General features: G+C 39.3%; 1 protein-coding gene across 1 annotated transcript in view; it reads left to right on the plus strand.

Moving 5' to 3' along the window:
- Window positions 1-25,152, plus strand: part of LOC126278415 (TATA-box-binding protein) — a 55,551-nt gene that overhangs the window by 22,001 nt on the left and 8,398 nt on the right. The window contains exons 2-5 of the mRNA XM_049978523.1: window positions 13,391-13,524; window positions 13,603-13,846; window positions 14,006-14,109; window positions 14,192-14,286. Coding sequence (XP_049834480.1) covers window positions 13,391-13,524; window positions 13,603-13,846; window positions 14,006-14,109; window positions 14,192-14,286 — 577 coding nt within the window. The remainder of the gene's footprint in view (window positions 1-13,390; window positions 13,525-13,602; window positions 13,847-14,005; window positions 14,110-14,191; window positions 14,287-25,152) is intronic.

Below are 25,152 nucleotides of genomic sequence, written 5' to 3' on the forward strand. Positions count from 1 at the left end.
ACGGACACAGCATCTCCACGTTTCCCAGCTGGGGATTGGCCAGCACTGCCAGACCTCTTCTACCATAAACTCTGGGCATACATCAGGGACCATATTTAGGTGTGACAATGGAACACTGTGTGTTTCAGAGAATGGTAGGCTTGGCGTCACTGCCTGAACTGGTTTTATGCTGCATGCAAATGGGCTGAATGGCTGTTGCTCTGGAACATCTGCCCCCTCCCCCAGTTGTATAAGGCTTGTGCAGCTCTTCCTGGTTTGATATCAGCTTCCCTGGCAGCTCATGGGATTCCTGTGGAGCGACCTCAACCCAAGTCTACTCCTGCTGGGACAGGTGTACCCAACAAAGAGAGCCTGGATGGTGTAATGAAGAAAGGAAAATACAAGACTTGAAAGTTAAGAGACACATACCCTAAGGCAAAGGTAGTAAATAGACTGCGGATTTTAGGTAAAAACCTATTTTGTTCCTAAGTTCCTATTTGCATAAAAATTTTTACTTATCCGTTTCATGACTATTTACACTTAATAGCGTCAATTCTATAGGACCTAAAAAAGCCTAGTTCGACATTAGCGCCTATTTTTACCTATTTCTGCTTTAATATCATAAAAAGTGCCTATTTGATCATATAAGTCAGTGGCTCCAAGTTTTTCCGCACTATACGACAGATGGAAAAAAATATTTTCTGCCCAGTGTGCAGCAAAGTGGCTAGTTGATATGCGCTCATGCTTCGTATTTGCCTAACACTTCAGTCTTTTTTTATTTTTTTATATCGCTATCCCTGTTAATACCAAGTACTCTTTATAGGTGTTTTATTGTTCATATGTAAAAAATAGATCACGGATCTTTAGGTTAAAACTTTTTTTTTTTTCCTAAGCTCCAATTTGCGTATTAGTTGGTACTTATGCATTTCATGACTAACTAAACTGAATACTGCTGGTTCTATAGGACCTAAAATTGCGTATTTCGACGTTGGTGCCTAATTTTGCCTATTTCGGCATCAAAATCCTAAAAAGTACCTATTTTGTTAATCTGACAGAGTTCTTGTGTTTTCAAAGATTAGAAAAAGGAAGTAACTTAGGGCTTTACGTCTCGTCGAAGGTGAAGGTCGTTACAGACTGTTTGCAATTCCTTTGCTTGCCTTACTACCAACAGCCTCTCGGCACAGTTGAAAGGTCATCCATCCAAGTACGCGCCGAGCGCGACAGTGCTTAACTTCGGTGAGCGAATGGGAACTGGTCAAAGATTTGAGTTACACATTAGATTGAACATGGAGCACTAAATGCTATATTTGAAAATATTTCGTTCGTAGGATTCTGGCCAGCTGTGTATTTTCGCAAAGAAACGGTTTCGTAGACCTTAAGCTGAGCACGGATTCAAAAATCACAGTGTTAATCGTAGACGCCCTCTATAGCTAAATTACTGCCATTCACTCACTTTCTCGCTGCTGTCTACAGGCACTCCTATTAAACTACTCTTTTTCGTGAAAGGTATTATATGTGAATTTTCCGGTTCGAAAAATAATTTGCCAGTAGTGAGATGTTTTCATCTGAAGCACCAGTAGATTCCATTCGCTTGTTCAGAAGGGGCGGCTATCTGTCAGGTGCCATATGTCCAGCAACAAGTACAGTCATCATTCACTTTTTCCCAGTACATTGTGTAGCGACTGACGTGTTAAGTGTTACTGATGTTCTAAACAGTGGTTGCAAGATTTTCCGCATTATACAACAGATGGGAAAATTTTTTTCTGCCAAGCATGCAACAAGGAGGTTAGTTGGCTCAGCATGCAGATGGAATCGCACATAAATCTAATGTTGAGCGAAAGTCAAAATTGAAACAAACTCATTGTAACCAATAAATCTGGTGAATCCTCCAAAAAAAAAAAAAAAAAAAAAAAAAAAACAAGTTCTGCTGTGATTTGTGTCATGCACTTGTGGCAGCAAACATCCCCTTTCGGAAACTAGAAAACCCTATTTTCAGAAGTTTTCTTGAGAAGTACTGCCATCAGTCTATTCCTGCAGAGTCAACTTTACGTAAGAACTATGTGGATTCAGCTTACAATGCTACATTGCACAGAATCCGAGAAGATGTTGGAGAATCTTGTATATGGATTTCTGTGGATGAAACTACTGACGGTCTTGGCTATTGCATTGCAAACCTGATTATTGGCAAGCTAGATCCAGATGCTCCATCCAGGGCTCATTTGATTTACTCAAAACAGCTTGCTAAAACTAACCAACAAACAATAGCACAGTTTGTAAACAATGTGCTTAAGGTGCCAAACGTAATGGATGAGAATAAGGTGCTTTTGGCCGTCACTGATGCTGCTGCATATATGATAGCAGCGTTTCAACTATTAAAAATATTTTACCCATTAATGCTGCACGTAACTTGTGTAGTGCATGGGATCAACCGCATAGCAGAGCAAGTAAGGCTACAATTTCCTAAAGTAATTAATGTCTATGGTGAAGAAAATTTTTGTTAAGGCTCCACCAAGAAAACAGTCATTCAAAGAACAGCTTCCAGATGTCCCATTGCTGCCAGAGCCTGTTGTCACCCTCTGGGGCATGTGGTTGATAGCAGCAGAATACTATAATACACATCACTCAGCTGTCCAGAAGTTGGTTGAAAATATACCGGAGGATGCTGCATACATAACTGAAGCAATGGAGGTACTCAAAGATTCTTCTTTAAAATGGGACTTATCTTACATTAGGACCCACTACACACTCATGGCAAGAATAATTTCACAATTAGAAGGCTCAGGGAGACCTATCTATGACAATATTTCTTTGCTTGAAGAAGTCAAAATGAAAATTAATGAAGTGCCAGGTGAAGTAGGGGAAAAAGTACGGGCAAAAATGCTAACGGTTTTGCAGAAGAACACTGGCCTGAAGGAGTTGTGTGCAGTTGCCGACATACTTAGTGGAAAATCCAGCACTTCTGACTGCAGCATTTCTGTCCAACATGTGCCAAAAATAAAGTGCGCCCCTGTCACATCTGTTGATGTAGAATGTTCTTTTTCAGCGTATAAATCTGTTCTGACTGATAAGTGCCACAGTTTTTCACTAGAAAACCTAGAAAAGATTTTGGTTGTTTATTGTGAAGCCAACTATGGTCAGAATATGTGAAACTATGAATGTATTGATTAAACCATTGCCACATCTTTTTTACGGAGATTTTTATCTTGCAGGAACTCAAAAATATTTGGAGTTATGTTCAACATTAATATTGTAGATTGCTGTGCTCTGTAACTGTGTAAATATTCATTCTCCTTGTTTTAATGACTAATAAGATGTTCATACTGTCAGCACTGTGTATTTTAATTTATTTTTATTTTCCTTGCATCATTTTTATTAGAGCCTATTTTAGGTTTTATATAGCCTAAATGAACTACTGAAGGAGCCTATTTTAGTCGCCTAAAACACTTTTTTATGACCTAAAAATCCGTGCTCTAGTAATAAAGCTTTCCAAGCTATGCAAACTTTGGCATTTGCTACTTATTTCATGTTGGTTCTGAAGAAGCCATTCGCAAAGTGTAATGCCACCACAAAAACCCAGACCACAGATTCAAGTATGAGCGCATGCACTTGTCAGTGTACCAGCAGGGAAAAAACTACATTTGACACAGAAGCGATTCGGAAGTCATCAAGGATGGGCTTTGAACATCAGCAAGATACCACTGCACGCCATCTGAGTTCCACTAAGCCATCTCCTCTACCCATGCAACCAACTCCTCCCATAAGTAAGGAAAAAGTCCCAAACAAAGTAATTCAGAATCGACGATAGTCACAGCTAAATCATCTATTTTTCGATTTTGATTTTACAGTTGAGGCTATTGATATTCACATGGAGGAACCAGAGATATGGGTACCATCTAATGTTCCCCCATTCCTCTCAGGTAAATCACTGCCCTTTAGAGAGGAGGACGAGGATGTCCATCTCTAGTCAGTGACTACGGAATTGCAGTGGAACTTAAGTGGATATCAAACACATTTGAAAGAATTGCAGCTTCTGGCATGGGAGAGACAGTTCTGCATCTGCTTACCGTTACACCAGCTTTAAGGGCTACCACCTGTACAGGAAGGACAATCCTATAGGAGACGGGGAGAAGAGTATGGTGGCTGTTTTCGTTGATGACAGATAGCACTCCTGTCCTCTTACCAAGGTCATACGTGCAGTTGCAGTGGAAGTCCTCACACTAAGAACATAATGTGTTCTTTATATCTTTCACCTTGCTATCCGTTGGACGCAGGTGCAGTGACAGAGCTCTTACAGGCACTCCCCCACCCATCTCTCCTCACTGGTAACAACAGTGCACATAATGTGCTATGGGGCTTGGCTACCACACGCCCCAGGTGTTGAATTATCGAGCACCTTATCCATTTAGAGCCTTTTGAACTCTGTCGAGGTGACACACTTTTCTACAGTAATCTTTCACTGCCGACCTCTGTTTTTGCTCCCCACCACATCATGCAGACTTATTTGGGTGGGGAGCGGCCACAGATTTACATTCCAGTGACCACCTCCCAGTGTGGATCCACCTGCTGACATTGATGGTGGTTGACAGAAGACTACAAGGGTGACTGTTTCACAGGGCAAACGTTTGAAAGACAGTCAGTAGGCCATTTCTGAGCAACAGGAATGTGCCTGTGACAACAACTGATGTTGCTATGCTGGGGAATGGAATCAGCAGCAGTTCAGTGGACCATATGTCTAATATTGTGTAGTTTAAATATTTATTGTATTTAATATTGTCCATAGTATGAAGTGTAATTTACAAAGTTAAAAAACAAGTTTGGTGCTCAACATTGTGTGCAGATAGATCGTATCTCTCCTTATAATGTTTGATTATCTAAGGACAAGTGTCCCTTGTGGACACTAGTCAGCTGTTTCCTGAGGATGGCTCAATAGTCCTATTAAACTAATATTAAGTTCTCACCAGAGAAGCTACATGCATCAATTTTAATTTTTGTTGTCGATGTTTTAACCAGCCAAAGTTTACAATAAGGGACAGTATTTTAAACTTTATGGACAGTGTACGCCTTTTGGGCCTACTAGTTGACACGAAATTAACCTGGCTTTCACAACTGAAAGACTGCAAACAGGGTGTGTCAAATCATTGAATATTCTGAAATTCCTCAGCAGAAAGGTGTGGGCTGCTGATGGGTCCTGGATGCAGTTTTATAGGGTGTTTTTTTTTTTTTTTCAGATCATGATTATGTGCAGTCCAGACCTGGTTGTAGATGTGCCTCACTCATACTCGTGCTGTTCGGTTCTGAGTATTTTGTGTGCTTACATTACGGCACCCCTTAGTTTGGCTGAAGATCTGCCTGCCATCCTCGCTGATGCCGTCATCAGTGTGACGGGGGTTTTGAAATTTTGTGAACTGTCATACTTCATCCCTAAAGTGCTGTGGAGGGGCGGAGAGGGAAGGTCATTGTGCACTACATGGATACCATGGCATAATTGTTAAGAGATTTTCAGTGTAATATGTTAGTGCATCATGACAGCAGCTTTTTATAGTTAAGTGGACTTTCATACATTAAAAGCAAATCTTTCTGTGGAAGAATGGCCTTCGTTTCTCCCCCTTCCTTTCTTCCACTTCATACACCATGGCATTGCCATAAGAAAGAAGAATGTTACTTCTAACAGAACTATGTGAAACACTGAATATCTTGTGGATCTGCATCATTGCTGTTTAGAGCTACCCATTAGCTGGAAGCCAGTTCATTATTTGCTTTTAATATCTTATCTGAAAAGAGTACGAGCTTTTAAAAATCTCTTTGCAAACACTACACATTGGCACACAACAGATTCTCACAGTCACCACCTCTAAGATTAAGTTCATGGTTGAAATTTCGGTACCTTTCCAGATACACACAGGTGTCCGACAAGGAAATGGGCCTCCACCAATCCTGTTTAACATAGTCTTAGACAAAATTGTCAAACAATGGGAAGAACAAGTTAAAGGAATACAGCTAGGAAGAACTTGTGAAACAAGAACAATCATAAAATATCTGGCATTTGCAGATGACATAGTCATAACACACAGGAGGCAAAGGAAGCACTGGAACACCTACATGAAATAGCTGCCACAACAGGTCTACGGATATCGTATGAGAAGACTCAATACATGGAACAACAAACCAACAATGTACACATCATGCAAACGATGTAGGGATCCCTAAAAAGAGTTCAAAAACTTAAATATTTAGGGGAATACATACAAATAGGTGGATCAAACAAGGCATCCAGCATAGAACGAACAGGAAAGACTCCAGAAAGCATACAAACTCACATGGTCACATTATTATAAGAAAAGCATATCAATACAGGCCAAAACTAGACACTACAAAACATTTGTATTACCGGAAGTACTATATGCATCAGAAACGACCACAATTGAAGCATAAGGCATTATAGAGACAGAAAAAATGGAACCCAAAATTCTCAGGAAAATATTCGGATCAATACACAAAGATGGCATATGGATGAAAAGACCTACCAATGAGCTATACCAACACACTGACAGACTCACAGACATGATCAGAAAATGCAGACTAAATTTCTACGGACACATACAGAAAATGGACAAAACCAGACTTGCAAAGAGAATCTTTGATGTAGTAAAACATTCAGGCCTTTAAACAAATTGATATCATGAAATTAAGGAAGACACAAGGCAGCTGGGGATCAACAAAGAAATGATAAGACAGAAAGGAATTCATGAAGAAAATTAGGAACACCAAATTTATGGTAAATGAGAAGAGACAGACGGGAGCATTATGGACGGAACAAAGGAAACAAGAGCATAATCAAAGGATGAAGAGATTTTGGGAAGAGAAAAGGAAGAAAGGAAAGAAATGAAAATTGTGTCATAATGAGATATTTGAGTTCAAACACTGTCCATAAGGGCAAAAATTATATGAATGAATGAATCTTACCTGAAAATATAAATAATGTGATTGTATTATCAACTAATAAAACAGATGTTGAGTAGTATGGTCCACTTGAATTCAAATCTTGCAGATATTTTATCACATTTTGAGCAAAATATTTAGCACAGCTTTTCTCACTCAGTGATTGTGCCCAGTCACATCAACAATCCAACATTTTCATATTTTTACAGAGTAAAATATTCTGATATTAGATCCTTGTGGAAGTGTGGCATAGACCTCATTTTTAAAATCAGTATTTCACATTGAACATTAGGCCTTAAAGCAATGAAATTGTAAATATACCTGCATTTGTGGAAAAAATGAGACAATTTATTTAATAAAATTGCAGCCAAATAGCCATATAGAGTTACTTTGCTTAACATTTTACATTTACATTTTTGCATATTCATTTATCGATTTCACTCTTTTGCTGCACAGTTCTATGTGATATCATTCACAGGCTTTATTACACAGTTCACATACACATATTGTGGTTGGGTTGTGATAAGTTTTGTTTTTGCAGATTAGATGATGAAAGCCATGAATAGCAAGTCTAGTTACAACATGTCGCAGCTCGAAGTTTGGCGCTGTCCATGAGCGGTTTATCATTCCTTCGGTGCCATAGAACTCCAGCCATATTTTTTCTTGTTTGTCCTCCATAACCTTCAGTTGCTTTCTGGAAGCCATGATGTGTGGCATCATATATCGATGTTTGATGCCTTCAATTAGGAATGTCTCTCTCGCTAGCAGGTACACTAGTCTAGATCTTGTTGTCTTTGAGTGACCCAATGCTCTTTTTTTTTTTCTTTTCTTTTTTTTTTTTATAGATATGTCGATTTTAGCTTTTCTAGTGTTTCTAGATTTTTTTTTTTTTTTTTTTTTTTTTTTTTTTTTTTTTTTTTTTTTTTTTTCCTGTCAGGTGGTCCCATATAACCTCCATCCCATAGGCCAGGATTGGCAAGATTTTTGTGTTGAATAATTTCATGGCTGTTTCTAGACTGAGTAGGCAGATGTTTTTGATGTCCTGTATTGCTATTATTGCTTGGGCTGCACATTCTGTTGTATGTTTTGTGGTGCATTTGGCTGTTGGTTGTAATGTCACCCCTAGGTATTTAAAGTCTGATGAGATTTTTATTTTTTGTCCTCTGATGCTGATTTCCGCATTCTTGCGTGTTTTGCCTCCTTTTCTGAAAATTACCATTTCTGTCTTTGTTATGTTTATGTGTAGTTTGTGTTCACTGCACCATTCGTCTATTTTCTCAGTGATTCTCTGCAACTTCGAGTGAAGAGCAATCATAAAGCGGTTACTGCATTGGTGATTTCAACTGTAAATAGAAATATTAAAAAAGGTAGGAAGATTTTCCTGTTTAGCAAAAGTGACAAAAAGCAGATTTCAGAGTACTTGATGGCTCAACACAAGAGTTTTGTCTCAAGATAATGTTGAGGATCAGTGGACAAAGTTCAAAACCATCATACAATATGCGTTAGGTGAGTATGTGCCAAGCAAGATCGTAAGAGATGGAAAAGAGCCACCATGGTACAACAACCGAGTTAGAAAACTGCTGCGGAAGCAAAGGGAACTTCACAGCAAACATAAACATAGCCAAAGCCTTGCAGACAAACAAAAATTACGCGAAGTGAAATGTAGTGTGATGGGGGTTATGCGAGAGGCGTTCAATGAATTTGAAAGTAAAGTTATGTGTACTGACTTGGCAGAAAATCCTAAGAAATTTTGGTCCTATGTCAAAGCGGTAGGTGGATCAAAACAAAATGTTCAGACACTCTGTGACCAAAATGGTACTGAAACAGAGGATGACAGACTAAAGGCCGAAATACTAAATGTCTTCTTCCAAAGCTGTTTCACAGAGGAAGACTGCACTGTGTTTCCTTCTCTAGATTGTCGCACAGTTGACAAAATGGTAGATATCGAAATAGACGACAGAGGGATAGAGAAACAATTAAAATCACTCAAAAGAGGAAAGGCCGCTGGACCTGATGGGATATCAGTTCGATTTTACACAGAGTACGTGAAGGAACTTGCCCCCTTCTTGCAGTGGTGTACCGTAGGTCTCTAGAAGAGCGAAGCGTTCCAAAGGATTGGAAAAGGGCACAGGTCATCCCCGTTTTCAAGAAGGGACGTCGAACAGAAGTGCAGAACTATAGACCTATATCTCTAACGTCGATCAGTTGTAGAATTTTGGAACATATATTATGTTCGAGCATAAATACTTTTCTGGAGACTAGAAATCTACTCTGTAGGAATCAGCATGGGTTTTGAAAAAGACGGTCGTGTGAAACCCGGCTCGCGCTATTCTTCCAAGAGACTCAGAGGGCCATAGACACAGGTTCACAGGTAGGTGCCGTGTTTCTTGACTTCCGCAAGGCATTTGACACAGTTCCCCAAAGTTGTTTAATGAACAAAGTAAGAGCATACGGACTATCAGACTAATTGTGTGATTGTGTAAATAAAATAGAAAGAAACTTCCACATGGGAAAAATATATTAAAAACAAAGATTCCAAGACTTACCAAGCGGGAAAGCGCCGGCAGACAGGCACATGAACAAAACACACAAACACACACACAGAATTACTAGCTTTCGCAACCGATGGTTGCTTCTTCAGGAAAGAGAGGGAAAGACGAAAGGATGTGGGTTTTAAGGGAGAGGGTAAGGAGTCATTCCAATCCCGGGAGCGGAAAGACTTCCCTTGGGGGAAAACGCTCCCGGGATTGGAATGACTCCTTACCCTCTCCTTTAAAACCCACATCCTTTCGTCTTTCCCTCTCCTTCCTGAAGAAGCAACCATCGGTTGCGAAAGCTAGTAATTCTGTGTGTGTGTTTGTGTGTTTTGTTCATGTGCCTGTCTGCCGGCGCTTTCCCGCTTGGTAAGTCTTGGAATCTTTGTTTCTAATATAATTGTGTGATTGGATTGAAGAGTTCCTAGATAACAGAACGCAGCATGTCATTCTCAATGGAGAGAAGTCTTCTGAAGTAAGAGTGGTTTCAGGTGTGCCGCAGGGGAGTGTCATAGGACTGTTGCTGTTCACAATATACATAAATGACCTGGTGGATGACATCGGAAGTTCACTGAGGCTTTTTGTAGATGATGGTGTGGTGTATCGAGAGGTTGCAACAATGAAAAATTGTACTGAAATGCAGGAGGATCTGCAGCGAATTGACGCATGGTGCAGGGAATGGCAATTGAATCTCAATGTTGTTTTGTTGTTGTCTTCAGTCCTGAGACTGGTTTGATGCAGCTCTCCATGCTACTCTATCCTGTGCAAGCTGCTTCATCTCCCAGTACCTACTGCAACCTACATCCTTCTGAATCTGCTTAGTGTACTCATCTCTCGGTCTCCCTCTACGATTTTTACCCTCCACGCTGCCCTCCAATGCTAAATTTGTGATCCCTTGATGCCTCAAAACATGTCCTACCAACCGATCCCTTCTTCTAGTCAAGTTGTGCCACAAACTTCTCTTCTCCCCAATCCTATTCAATACCTCCTCATTAGTTACGTGATCTATCCACCTTATCTTCAGTATTCTTCTGTAGCACCACATTTCGAAAGCTTCTATTCTCTTCTTGTCCAAACTAGTTATCGTCCATGTTTCACTTCCGTACATGGCTACACTCCAAACAAATACTTTCAGAAACGACTTCCTGATACATAAATCTATATTCGATGTTAACAAATTTCTCTTCTTCAGAAACGCTTTCCTTGCCATTGCCAGTCTACATTTTATATCCTCTCTACTTCGACCATCATCAGTTATTTTACTTCCTAAATAGCAAAACTCCTTTACTACTTTAAGTGTCTCATTTCCTAATCTAATTCCCTCAGCATCACCCGATTTAGTTTGACTACATTCCATTATTCTCGTTTTGCTTTTGTTAATGTTCATCTTATATCCTCCTTTCAAGACACTGTCCATTCCGTTCAACTGCTCTTCCAAGTCCTTTGCCGTCTCTGACAGAATTACAATGTCATCGGCGAACCTCAAAGTTTTTACTTCGTCTCCATGAATTTTAATACCTACTCCAAATTTTTCTTTTGTTTCCTTTACTGCTTGCTCAATATACAGATTGAATAACATCGGGGAGAGGCTACAACCCTGTCTCACTCCTTTCCCAACCACTGCTTCCCTTTCATGCCCCTCGACTCTTATGACTGCCATCTGGTTTCTGTACAAATTATAAATAGCGTTTCGCTCCCTGTATTTTACCCCTGCCACCTTTAGAATTTGAAAAAGAGTATTCCAGTCAACATTGTCAAAAGCTTTCTCTAAATCTACAAATGCTAGAAACGTAGGTTTGCCTTTTCTTAATCTTTCTTCTAAGATAAGTCGTAAGGTCAGTATTGCCTCACGTGTTCCAACATTTCGACGGAATCCAAACTGATCCTCCCCGAGGTCTGCATCTACCAGTTTTTCCATTCGTCTGTAAAGAATTCGCGTTAGTATTTTGCAGCCGTGGCTTATTAAACTGATAGTTCGGTAATTTTCACATCTGTCAGCACCTGCTTTCTTTGGGATTGGAATTATTATATTCTTCTTGAAGTCTGAGGGTATTTCCCCTGTCTCATACATCTTGCTCACCAGCTGGTAGAGTTTTGTCATGACTGGCTCTCCCAAGGCCGTCAGTAGTTCTAATGGAATGTTGTCTACTCCGGGGGCCTTGTTTCGACTCAGGTCTTTCAGTGCTCTGTCAAACTCTTCACGCAGTATCGTATCTCCCATTTCGTCTTCATCTACATCCTCTTCTATTTCCATAACATTGTCCTCAAGTACATCGCCCTTGTATAAGCCTTCTATATACTCCTTCCACCTTTCTGCCTTCCCTTCTTTGCTTAGAACTGGGCTGCCATCTGAGCTCTTGATATTCATACACGTGGTTCTCTTCTCTCCAAAGGTCTCTCTAATTTTCCTGTAGGCAGTATCTATCTTACCCCTAGTGAGATAAGCTTCTACATCCTTACATTTGTCCTCTAGCCATCCCTGTTTAGCCATTTTGCACTTCCTGTCGATCTCATTTTTGAGACGTTTGTATTCCTTTTTGCCTGCTTCATTTACTGCATTTTTATATTTTCTCCTTTCATCAATTAAATTCAATATTTCTTCTGTTACCCAAGGATTTCTAGCAGCCCTCGTCTTTTTACCTACTTTTACAGATGTGAAAATTACTTTATCCTCTGCTGCTCAATGTAGACAAGTGTAATGTGCTGCGAATACATAGAAAGATAGATCCCTTACCATTTAGCTACAAAATAGCAGGTCAGCAACTGGAAGCAGTTAATTCCATAAATTATCTGGGAGTACGCATTAGGAGTGATTCAAAATGGAATGATCATATAAAGTTGATCGTCGGTAAAGCAGATGCCAGACTGAGATTCATTGGAAGAATCCTAAGAAAATGCAATCCGAAAACAAAGGAAGTAGGTTACAGTACGCTTGTTCACCCACTGCTTGAATACTGCTCAACAGTGTCGGATCCGTACCAGATAGGGTTGATAGAAGAGATAGAGAAGATCCAACAGAGAGCAGCGCGCTTCGTTACAGGATCATTTAGTAATACCGAAAGTGTTACAGAGATGATAGATAAACTCCAATGGAAGACTCTGCAGGAGAGACGCTCAGTAGCTCGGTACGGGCTTTTGTTAAAGTTTCGAGACCATACCTTCACCGAAGAGTCAAGCAGTATATTGCTCCCTCCTATGTATATCTCGCGATGTATATCTCGTCGATGTTGTTTAGAAGAAGCCTGACTGCTGTAAGTGTTGATCTTCCTGATCTGAAATCCATTTGTCGTTCTGGGAGATGGCTGTCCACAGAGGCTTGGATTTTTTTGTGTGATTATCTTTAAAAACAACTTGAATTGAGTATTTTCGAGGGCTATGCCTCTGTACTTGTTTGGGTCCGTTGGGTCTGACAGTGAATCACAGTTAGGGTGTCGTAAAGACGATTCTGTCGTACATACCATTTACTATTGCTCCAACTATGCAACACAAGAATTGCATATGACCAACCAAATTTTTTTGTGCTCTGTTAAAGGCTTTGACAGTGCAAATTAAAGAATGCCCTTAGAGAAACTTAAATCTTACTGCAATGATGGCAAAAACAATGAATAGATTATATCATCAATATTAACAGGAAAAAGAGTATCATGTAAGTATATAATATTTTTGGCACTTATTCCTTGTCAGCTGAATATTCTGAGACAGTTTAAACTTGTTTCTCATCTTTACAGTTCTGTTAGTTGTAGTCGTTGCATTTATGCTATTTTCAGAGTTTTTTTTTCCACATATTTACCAATTGCTGATAATAGTGAGAAAAATGCCTGTGAAACTAATGTTCCAACTTATGTTTCTAATTATTTCATTTTTGCATGAACCTATCTTCCTTTGTTGTCTTTCCTTAGTTGACATATTAGGTATGACAACCATTATTCATTTTTCAGCAAAATCTCATGTCGCCAATGGTTGCACCATCAAGCCAGATTGCACCACCAGCTAGTCTTGGGCCTGCAACTCCTGGTCCAATGACACCGATGACTCCTGCTTCTGCTGATCCTGGAATTGTCCCACAGCTTCAGTAAGTAGCATGTTATTTATGTACAGTGGATTGTGACGTTTATACTCTACTCGAGGAGTAATATTAAACTAATTTCAGGAATATTGTATCGACAGTAAATCTTGGTTGCAAACTGGACCTTAAAAAGATTGCACTGCATGCACGAAATGCTGAATACAATCCCAAACGCTTTGCTGCAGTAATCATGAGAATTCGTGAACCAAGGACCACCGCTTTAATATTTAGTTCTGGAAAAATGGTATGCACAGGTGCAAAGAGTGAAGATGATTCAAGACTGGCAGCAAGAAAGTATGCACGTATCATCCAGAAGCTTGGGTTCTCAGTGCGTAATATTATTATTTATTGTTATTGTTGTTATTACTATGATTAGTAGTAGTAGTAGTAGTAGTAGTACTGTTTAATCATCATCATTGTCACAGTTATAAGATGCCTAGCATGTAGTAGGATATGTACTGATCCTTAAGGAAATATTGTGTTGCAGGCCAAATTTTTGGATTTTAAAATTCAAAATATGGTGGGAAGTTGTGATGTTAAGTTTCCCATCAGGCTTGAAGGTTTAGTTTTAACACATGGGCAGTTCAGCAGGTACGATGTCTAATATTATGGGAGGTTAAATAGATATATTAAATTCCTTTGGGAATAACATTTGCTTTATTGTGTGTTTCAGCTATGAGCCAGAGCTTTTTCCGGGACTAATATATCGAATGGTCAAACCAAGAATTGTCCTCCTCATCTTTGTGTCTGGAAAGGTTGTTCTGACAGGTAAGAGTGAATATAAAACCAACCTAATTCTCTTCATTGCTATATGTTTCATTAAGATTTTCTGTTCAAATTTACTTACATTTTATGACCTGCTGCTGAGTAGTAGCCAGAGGGCACTTAAAATTATGCATTGGAAGCATTGTCACATCACGAATACATTTTCAGGACAAGGGTTAATGTATGTATGTACGTTTACAAGTTGTCTCTGACCTGTGACACCAGCCCCTTTATTGAAAACAAGCATCTTCAAGAATGAAGTGTATAGTTGCCCACTTCACAAAATGTAAAAATATAGCAATCTTTCATTAGAGCATTAAGGAATCGCAATCGGAGTACTCCTGTTACTTGGGAGTAATGGAATATGTGGATGTAAAATATAACAATTTCATAGGCTCTTCTACAGGTTAAGCAAATGAAAGGCTTTAATTTACTGCCAAAATACTGGGAAACTACACTTTTTCAGTGAAAAAGATTGCTTGAAGCATTTGTATGGCACATACTAGAATGTTGTTTTGCAAAACGGCCTTACTGTGCTAGTACTGCGAACGGCTGAAAGCAAGGGAAAACTACAGCTGTAATTTTTCCTGAGGGCATGCAGCTTTACTGTATGATTAAATGATGATGGCGTCCTCTTGGGTAAAATATTCCGGAGGTAAAATAGTCCCCCATTTGGATCTCCGGGCAGGGACTACTCAAGAGGATATCGTTATCAGGAGAAAGAAAACTGGCGTTCTATGGATCGGAGCGTGGAATGTCAGATCCCTTAATCGGACAGGTAGGTTAGAAAATTTAAAAAGGGAAATGGATAGGTTAAAGTTAGATATAGTGGGAATAAGTGAAGTTCGGTGGCAGGAGGAACAAGACTTCTGGTCAGGTTATAAACACAAAATCAAATAGGGGTAATGGAGGAGTAGGTTTAGTAATGAATAGAAAAATAGGAATGCGGGTGAGCTACTACAAACAGCATAGTGAACGCATTATTGTGGGCAAGATAGATACGAAGCCCACACCTACTACAGTAGTACAAGCTTATATGCCAACTAGCTCTGCAGATGATGAGGAAATTGAAGAAATGTATGATGAAATAAAAGAAATTATTCAGATAGTGAAGGGTGACGAAAATTTAATAGTCATTGGTGACTGGAATTCCGTAGTAGGAAAAGGGAGAGAAGGAAACGTAGTAGGTGAATATGGATTGGGGCAGAGAAACGAAAGAGGAAGCCGCCTGGTAGAATTTTGCACAGAGCACAACTTAATCATAGCTAACACTTGGTTTAAGAATCATTAAAGAAGGTTGTATACATGGAAGAACCCTGGAGATACTAAAAGGTATCAGATAGACTATATAATTGTAAGACAGAGATTTAGGAACCAGGTTTTAAATTGTAAGACATTTCCAGGGGCAGATGTGGACTCTGACCACAATCTATTGGTTACGACCTGTAGATTAAAACTGAAGAAACTGCAAAAAGGTGGGAATTTAAGGAGATGGGACCTGGATAAACTGAAAGAACCAGAGGTTGTGCAGAGTTTCAGGGAGAGCATAAGGCAACAATTGACAGGAATGGGGGAAAGAAAAACAGTCGAAGAAGAATGGGTAGCTTTGAGGGATCAAGTAGTGAAGCCAGCAGAGGATCAAGTAGGTAAAAAGACAAGGGCTAGTAGAAATCCTTGGGTAACAGAAGAAATATTGAATTTAATTGATGAAAGGAGAAAATATGAAAATGCAATAAATGAAGCGGGCAAAAAGGGATACAAACGTCTCAAAAATGAGATCGACAAAAAGTGTAAAATAGCTAAGCAGAGATGGCTAGAGGACAAATGTAAGGATGTAGAGGCTTATCTCATTAGGGGTAAGATAGATACTGCCTACAGGAAAATTAAAGAGACCTTTAGAGAAAGGAGAACCACTTGTATGAATATCAAGAGCTCAGATGGAAAGCAAAGAAGGGAAAGCAGAAAGGTCAAAGGAGTATATAGAGGGTCTATATAAGGACGATGTACTTAAGGACAATATTATGGAAATGGAAGAGGATGTAGATGAAAATGAAATGGGAGATATGATACTGCGTGAAGAGTTTGACAGAGCACTGAAAGACCTGAGTTGAAACAAGGCCTCCGGAGTAGAAAACATTCCATTGGAACTTCTGACGGCTTTGGGAGAGCCAGTACTGACAAAACTCTACCATTTGGTGAGCAAGATGTATGAAACAGGCGAAATACCCTCAGACTTCAAGAAGAATATAATAATTCCAATCCCAAACAAAGCAGGTGTTGACAGATGTTAAAATTACCGAACTATCAGTTTAATAAGTCACATCTGCAAAATACTAATGCGAGTTTTTTACAGACGAATGGAAAAACTGGTAGAAGCCGACCTCGGGGAAGATCAGTTTGGATTCCGTAGAAACACTGGAACACGTGAGGCAATACTGACCTTACGACTTATCTTACAAGAAAGATTAAGGAAAGGCAAACCTACGTTTCTAGCATTTGTAGACTTGGAGAAAGCTTTTGACAATGTTGACTGGAATACTCTCTTTCAAATTCTGAAGGTGACAGGGGTAAAATACAGGGAGCGTAAGGCTATTTGCAATTGGTACAGAAACCAGATGGCAGTTATAAGAGTTGAGGGGCATGAAAGGGAAGCAGTGGTTGGGAAGGGAGTAAGACAGGGTTGTAGTCTCTCCCCGATGTTATTCAATCTGTATATTGAGCAAGCAGTAAAGGAAACAAAAGAAAAATTCGGAGTAGGTATTAAAATCCATGGAGAAGAAATAAAAACTTTGAGGTTCCCCGATGACATTGTAATTCTGTCAGAGACAGCAAACGACTTGGAAGAGCAGTTGAACGGAATGGACAGTGTATTGAAATGAGGATATAAGATGAACATCAACAAAAGCAAAACGAGGATAATGGAATGTAGTCAAATTAAGTCGGGTGATGCTGAGGGAATTAGATTAGGAAATGAGACACTTAAAGTAGTAAAGGTGTTTTTCTATTTGGGGAGCAAAATAACTGATGATGGTCGAAGTAGAGAGGATATAAAATATATACTGGCAATGGCAAGGAAAGCGTTTCTGAAGAAGAGAAATTTGTTAACATCGAGTATAGATTTAAGTGTCAGGAAGTCATTACTGAAAGTATTTGTATGGAGTGTAGCCATGCATGGAAATGAAACATGGATGATAAATAGTTTGGACAAGAAGAGAATAGAAGCTTTCGAAATAATAACAATATGTGCAGAGTGGAAAGTATTTTTCCAACACACTAACCTTGAACTGAATGAAGGGAAAGGTGGTATGTGGTACAATAAAATGTAGAGTCTGTTGCACACTATGAGGGTGGATTGGAAAGTTCTCAGAACGGAATAGAAAAAGGTACCTACATCACTGAAACTTTTTTTAATTTTTCAATGTAGTCTCCTTGTAGATTAATGCACTTGGCCCAATGATGTTCCAGTGCCTTGACCCATCTCGAAAATGAGTTCCCTCCAGGCCTGCAAAATGATTGTCAACTCCGGCTATCAATTCTTCGTTTGAAGTGAATCTCCGTCCACCAAGAAAAATATTCAGTTTTGGGAAGAGTGGAAGTCTGACACAGCCATATTAGATGAATAAGGCTAGTGTGGCAACAATTCATACTTTAGTTTGTGTAATTCGGCCGTGGCGGTGGCACATATGTGCGGACACGCATTGTCTTGATGAAAGATGACTTCCTTCCTTTTCAACCTGGCCCTTTTACACATATATTTTTTTGCAATTTGTCCAGGAAGTTAGCATAGTATTCTCGAGTAATTCTTTGCCCAGTGGGGAGACAGTCTACAAACAGAATGCCCTTTGCATCCCAGAACACTGTTGTCATGACTTTTCCCGCCAAAGGAATCGGCTTTACTTTCTTTGGTGGCATCAGAGAATCAGCATGTTTTCACTGCTTTGACTGTTGTTTTGTCTCTGGGGTATAGTAGTGCGCCCAAGTTTCATCTGTTGTCACAAAACAGTGAAAAAAATTGTTTGTTTCTCCTATAATAGGCCAAACATTGTCCCGGTATGTCCATTCTCATGTGTTTTTGATCCAGCGTCAAGAGTCGTGGCACCCATCTTGCAGATAATTTTTTCATTTCTAATTCTTCAGTTAAAATGTGACACCCTTTCAGATGACATCTGGCAAGTGTGAACAATTTCATGCACTTTCAATCTGCGATCTCTAATGTTTTCCTGACGACAGGAGACGGTGTGGTACTGGGGTGCAAGACTCACACATCTCTCATGGGTGATTTACGTATTGTGTGTAACCGATCTTCTTCTTAGGACAGACATGTGTGTCAGATACTTCTTCTCCGAAGATTTTTTTCTGGTTAGGGAAATAATACTGAACTACTTCTCTGCTTTTGAAATGATTTCTTACTCTCAGAATACTTTCACATCAACTTTGCTATATTTTCTTCTCCACAATAAAACAACCACACAAGTTTCACATGCGCTTTCAAGTCTCGTAATCTGGCAGTTTCCTGTGATTAAGGGTGGCATTGTAGTACTGGTGTGCAAGACTCACACTCCCTCTTGGCTGTCGAACTTACTTGGAGTTACTTCACCGATCTTCTTCCAGGATAGTCAGTTGTGATATTCTGCCCAGCTGCTTCTCTGAAGAATAGATGCTACTCTGGAGGAATTTTCTATACTTTTAAATAACTCAGTGCACTCGAGAATACTTTGAGTTCAATCTCACTATATTTCATAACACACAACAGTTTTCATACACTAAACATTTCTCGTAAGTTGGACACCTTCCGGTCTGACAGAAGCTATTACAATCATCTTTCTACACATACAGTCTATAAATCTCTCAGAGTTTAACAAGACAACTGTCTCGACTTTACGGCACTAAATGAGAGAATGAATGAATAAAAGTCTCTTCTTTTCTGTCAACAACCGTCAAATGGTCTCACCAATAATATTTTATATCTCCCAGAGTACAATGCGCTTACACATTGGGTGGGACGTGTAACTTCTTAGGCGGGCTCGGTGACTACCTGCTTGCGCCGATCATCAGTCCGATACACGTCCGTACTGTACACACATAATTGTGGGGCAGTAGACATAGTCCTACTTTACCACACTTATCTCTAAAATAATATGTGTTCAAAATGGTGGAAATACAAGTGTCTCTAGAATTTACTCCAAAATTCTCGAGGCACTACATATCCCCCTCCTTAGCTCAAACGATATTTTATACATGTTCATTATGTACATCAGTGTTGTATTTATATAACATTACTTTATGGTTCCAACAGTTTTCCTTTTATCAATTGTGTACTTAATACATCATGGAACTTTTGGTTAATTTAAACTTTGTAAGGACAAGGATCTTTCTGTTCCCTTTCCAATTGTAAATTCCGAGTGTGCATTACCCAAGTGTACGATGTTATTTGCTCTTACTTTGCGTGCTACTTTCTCTAAGTGTGGATTTATTCATTACTTACTACAATCTGGAGGGACCCTGGGTAAATAAAGGTGTTCTTTTCAACACATGTAACTTCACACAAACATAACACTGCGATTGGGAACAAGAATTCAAACGTACCAGAATAATCTCTACAAAATGTGTGACTTATGTCACGATACTGCCCTTTTACTCCTTCCTTGCATCTGCCTTCCTGCCCTTTTCCATCCAATCAGTTCTAGGTGCACCCTCCTTATCCTTCCTCAGTAGGCTTAATAGTCCATAGTCCATTGCCCTAGTATACCTATTTATGTACACTATGATTCTAAACTACCAGGAACCTATTTTACCCCTCACACTTGCTTCACAATACTTCCTTTAACCCTTTCTTGAGTCCTTCATTTCTCTTCGTCCTCAGTTTCCAATAGACCCCCCCCCCCCCCCCACACACACACAATTCGGCAGAATACTCATTAAACTGACACCAATTTAGTCCATTTAAGTATACGCTCTAGCATAACGAACCACCAGATGTTCCTCCTCCTCCAACATACACCTACTATGATGTAATACTGTCCTCATAAACATGGATACTCTGTTCTTACCTATATAAATATCTCTGCACATGACCATGAACACTCTTCTGTACATACCTTTATGTAACGCGGAACCATCAAATTACATAACCATGTGTTCATACCTATTACTATGTGCACAATTTTCCTCCTCCAACACACGATGGTTCTTACATCATCTTAAACTGTACTCTTTCCCTTTGTATCTGTGTGTTTCACTGTGTTTATGCTTATGGGCATATGGACAGAGGGAAAGATAGACTGATACTCATAAGAGAAGTAAGAAAGGAAAAAGTAGAAATGGTTGCTAAGGTTGAGGAAGAGAAAGAAGATAGCCCCAAAGTCAGGAAACCCTTCCCACCCTCCTTCCTGAGGATCCCCGCTTTGCTGGTACTTGAGTGAGAAGCCGGAGGAGGTACGATTTTAAATGTCTCCTGCAGAACGGACATTCTCACCTTTACCTTTGAAGCCCCCAAAGAAAGATCATACCGAACCCTATGGAATGGCAAATGGTGAAGTATCAGTCACACTTGACTGCTAGGCTTGTGTGAAAGACGTGGCGTATATGTGTAGTGTTAGTCATGTTTGTACCTACACTACCCACCCCTTTCAAAGTCAATATAAACCCTGCCCTTTGCATTACATCTCAAAAAGGTATAAATCTTCCATAAAAATAGAAAATTATACACTATGATAACATAGTTATTTCATTAGTCACCTCATTTTATATTTTATATACACATAAAATACCCTGTTCACTTTATGTCATCTAGATATCATTCTTCTTAAACAGTATCATCATATTATATCTTCTCCTAGAATGTTATTCTGTTAGTTTTACCTCATGCTTAGAAGTCACTGTTTACAGTGGCTCCTTAAATTAGTCATAACTGTGCAGTCATAATTGGTTACTTAAATACTAATATGATAGGATAGTTTAAGAGGTTATAAATAGATTACAGAATAGTCGAAGATTTGAAGGGAATTCAGTGTAGGAAAACTGATGTGGAAGTAACACCAAACCCAACTCAAAACCGACGGTCGTCACTCCGCCCGTTAACACAGAATGTTAACATCCCTGGGGTACAGATGTGACTCCACCCGGATCCCATGGATCTGAAATTAACCTCACTTGATTTCTTACGGACCAATACTTACGTCAAATTTCGTGTGAAAGTCCCCACAACAAAACAGTTACCAGTTTACTAGGAAACACAGCATTAAGTAAAGTTGTTCGATGTTCTAATCTGTCCTGGACAAGTTTGAATTCTTTGCAAAAGTTATCTATAACCTTGTTAGCATCATTAGGATTGGAAAAGCAACAGTTGAAATGTTTCCGAAGATTATACTCTCTGTAATTTCTCGATCTATAATTATCTCAAATTTTTCCTCCAGACTACTTACATTTATAATGTCAAAGTTGGCTAATTTTTCTTTAAAATTTTGTTCTATATTGTTTATTCGTGAATTGACAGCTCGTACATTAATACCTGGAATTTTCAATTGATTAATCAATATTAATTCCTTAGGTCGATCTGTGCTCTCTTTTAAGATATTCATTTTCTGTCTTACATAATTACATTTAACATCACAAACATTTTCACAAGATTCTAATTTTTCGTTGAACTCCAACTCTACACTGCTACACTTGTCTTCAATGTCAAATTCTAGTTTCATAGTCAAATTATGTAATTGCTCCTCCTGTCTTTGGTTAAAGTCCGTAAACATTTGATTCATTTGTACTGTTAAAGAATTACTTAATTTGTTCTTTAAATCTGCTCATAAATTTTCCAGTTTATCATTTAACACCTCAAATTTAGAATTTAAAGCTTCACCATGTGCTTCAAGTTTTTCATTTAGCGAAGCATTCTGAGCATTTATAGCATTTAATTGAATACTCTGAGCTTTGATTAAGCTTATTACTTCAGACAAACCTAGTATGTCTTTGTTCACCATCATGGTCATGGCTGGTCCTGTAGTTTCTGTAGGTTGTTGTTCCTTCTCCATAGTCCTAACCTTTCGTGATCTCATGATCATAAAAAAAATCACCTCTTTAAATAATGACCACCCTAGTTTACATTCAAATTGCTATTACCTCAGCTTAAGGTATAGAAACAGCACCAGTGAACCTCACGGGTGCTGGCAGCGTCACACTTTGGTTGTGGCGTCGGCGTCATTGGGCGTGAAGTTGGCAACTCAAACAGCAACCAGCAATGATGGTGTGTTACTGCGTCGGATTTTGGCTGGTTACTGCATTGGCGTCGGTTGATTACTGCGTCGGCTTTGGCTGGGTACTGCGTGGGCATCGGCTGGTTACTAGATTTGTGAGAATTTTTTCCTCCCCACAAACAAATCTTCGTGATCGGATGTTGCAGACCAATTTTTTTCATCTCGTTATTATGTGTTGCTATGGCAACTCTCAACTTTTTCTTATCTCAATCTTCTTCCAAAAAAAAAAAAAAATCCTCCTTTTCGTGTCCTGCTCACTTTGGTCGCACTGGCTGTTTTGACGTGACGATTTACTTTAGCAGTTAGTGGATCAATTATGCAACAGCTACTGTAAAATTCAAGTGGACGAAGCAACTATACCCACTGAGAGTCTCTCGATCCTTCTACATATGAATATTAATATTTATTAAGTTCCTGTACGTTTACTTAACATCGGAAATAATTAATTACTTTTTCAATTAATACATTCAGAAATATCTCAAAGTTTAACATGACAACTCTGTGCTTTACGAGAGTAAGTGAGAGAATGATTGAATAAAAGTATCTTCTTTTCTTTCAACAACCTTCAAATGTTCACACCAATAATGTTTTATACCTCACAGAGTATGATGCGTTTACTCCGTGGGCAGTACGTATTACTTCTTAGTCGGGCTCAGTGACTACCTGCTCACGCCGATCGTCCGTCCAATACACATCCGTCCTGTGCACACATAATTGTGGGGCAGTAGACATAGTTCTACTTTACCACACTTATCTCTAAAATAACGTGTTCGAGATGGTTGAAATACGAGTGTCTCTATAATTTACCCCGAAATTCTCGAGGCACTACTGTAAATTAACCACGTCTGTAAAACGTTAGTATGTAACATATATCATTATGGTCTCTGTAGCTGTCAAAACAGTTCTTGCTCCTACTAAGTCAGACAACAGTGTATGTATGAGTCTCTAAATAAAACATATTTCATTTGTTCCCAGCAGTCACTACTATTCTACTGCCAAAGAGTAACCCTTGATTACTCCTTGTACTGGACATACGGCTTCCAAGGCATGCGTGGCCACCACTTCTCAGCACCGATAGACGACCACAACTTGAGTTTTCTCGTAACACACATCTGTCCTGCACGCACATAAACTGTGGCGCAGAAGACACATTTCCGTCTCTCACTCTCGTACGTGAAATATTGGGCGTCCGAGACAGTGGAAAGCCGAGGGTCTTTTGAATTGGTGTCAAAATTCTTGAGGCAATACAGATCCCCTTCCCTTAGCTCGAACACTCGATATTTTATACGTATTCAATATGTACATTGACATCATACTTAATGACAATCCCCCTCTCTAAGATATTCATTTATGCCATAATTCTAAATACATATGTATTTTTCATAAATTCTTGAACTTCACAGGATAAGCTCCCTATATTTGTCTTTCCACTGACTTTTGAAGACTCTCCTTTCAATTCCACTTGTAAATTCCAGTTGTCATGGACCCTTAAACATTTTATCCTTTACCCTTAATCCTTTATTCTACTCCTTCCTTTGTTCGTACGGACTAGTACTATCCTATACAGCTTTCTGTAGTCTGGAGGAACTCTAGAGAAAATTGATGATCCTGTTCTTTGTAACATCCATATATCTTAAATAACACTAGAGGTATTAAGAATTCAAACTTACAATAATAATTCCTACCCTATATGTGATTTCTATCACTATACTGCCCTTTTCCCCCCTTAGGCAGAGTACTTACCCTTACCTATGGGTAACCTTTCTTCTGCTGTTCTGGTAGGTACGCCCCTTTCTTCTTCCTAGATTCTATGGTACAGGTCAATCCTATTCTTGGTGCCCCTGCCCACACAGTATAGGTTAGCCTCTCTTTGGTCTGCCTGTCTGCCCTTTTTTTTCATACACTAAAAGTTGGGTGCCCTCCCCTGTACCGTTTGTTAGTAGACCTCATGTTTCATCACCCTAGTATACATCTTCATGTATACTATCACTAAATATTATCCGGTAAAATTAAAAATCTACTTCAATCTCCTATATTGCTCATTAATATTTCATTTCATATCCTAGAGTCCTCCTTTACTTTCAATCTCTCTACCATACCTCTGTATACCATTCGTTACTTACATACTTAGATTATCAAAGGGTACATCATATATATAATAGAGGGAAACATTCCACGTGGGAAAAATATATCTAAAAACAAAGATGATGTGACTTACCAAACAAAAGCGCTGGCAGGTCGATAGACACACAAACATACACACAAAATTTCGAGCTTTCGCAAGAGGGAAGGAGAGGGAAAGATGAAAGGATGTGGGTTTTAAGGGAGACGGTAAGGAGTCATTCCAATCCCGGGAGCGGAAAGACTTACTCGCGAGTATATCCTTTTTTCCCCCTAAGGTAAGTCTTTCCACTCCCGGGATTGGAATGACTCCTTACCCTCTCCCGTAAAACCCACATCCTTTCATCTTTCCTTTTCCTTCCCTCTTTCCTGACGAAGCAACCACCGGTTGCGAAAGCTCAATTTTGTGTGTGTGTTTGTGTGTTATTTTATTGTGCCTGTCTACCAGCGCTTTCCCGCTTGGTAAGTCTTGGAATCAACCTACAATACCATGTGCTCA

This window comes from Schistocerca gregaria, chromosome 6 (genome assembly GCF_023897955.1).
Source record: "Schistocerca gregaria isolate iqSchGreg1 chromosome 6, iqSchGreg1.2, whole genome shotgun sequence".
Classification (NCBI taxonomy): Eukaryota; Metazoa; Arthropoda; class Insecta; order Orthoptera; family Acrididae; genus Schistocerca; species Schistocerca gregaria.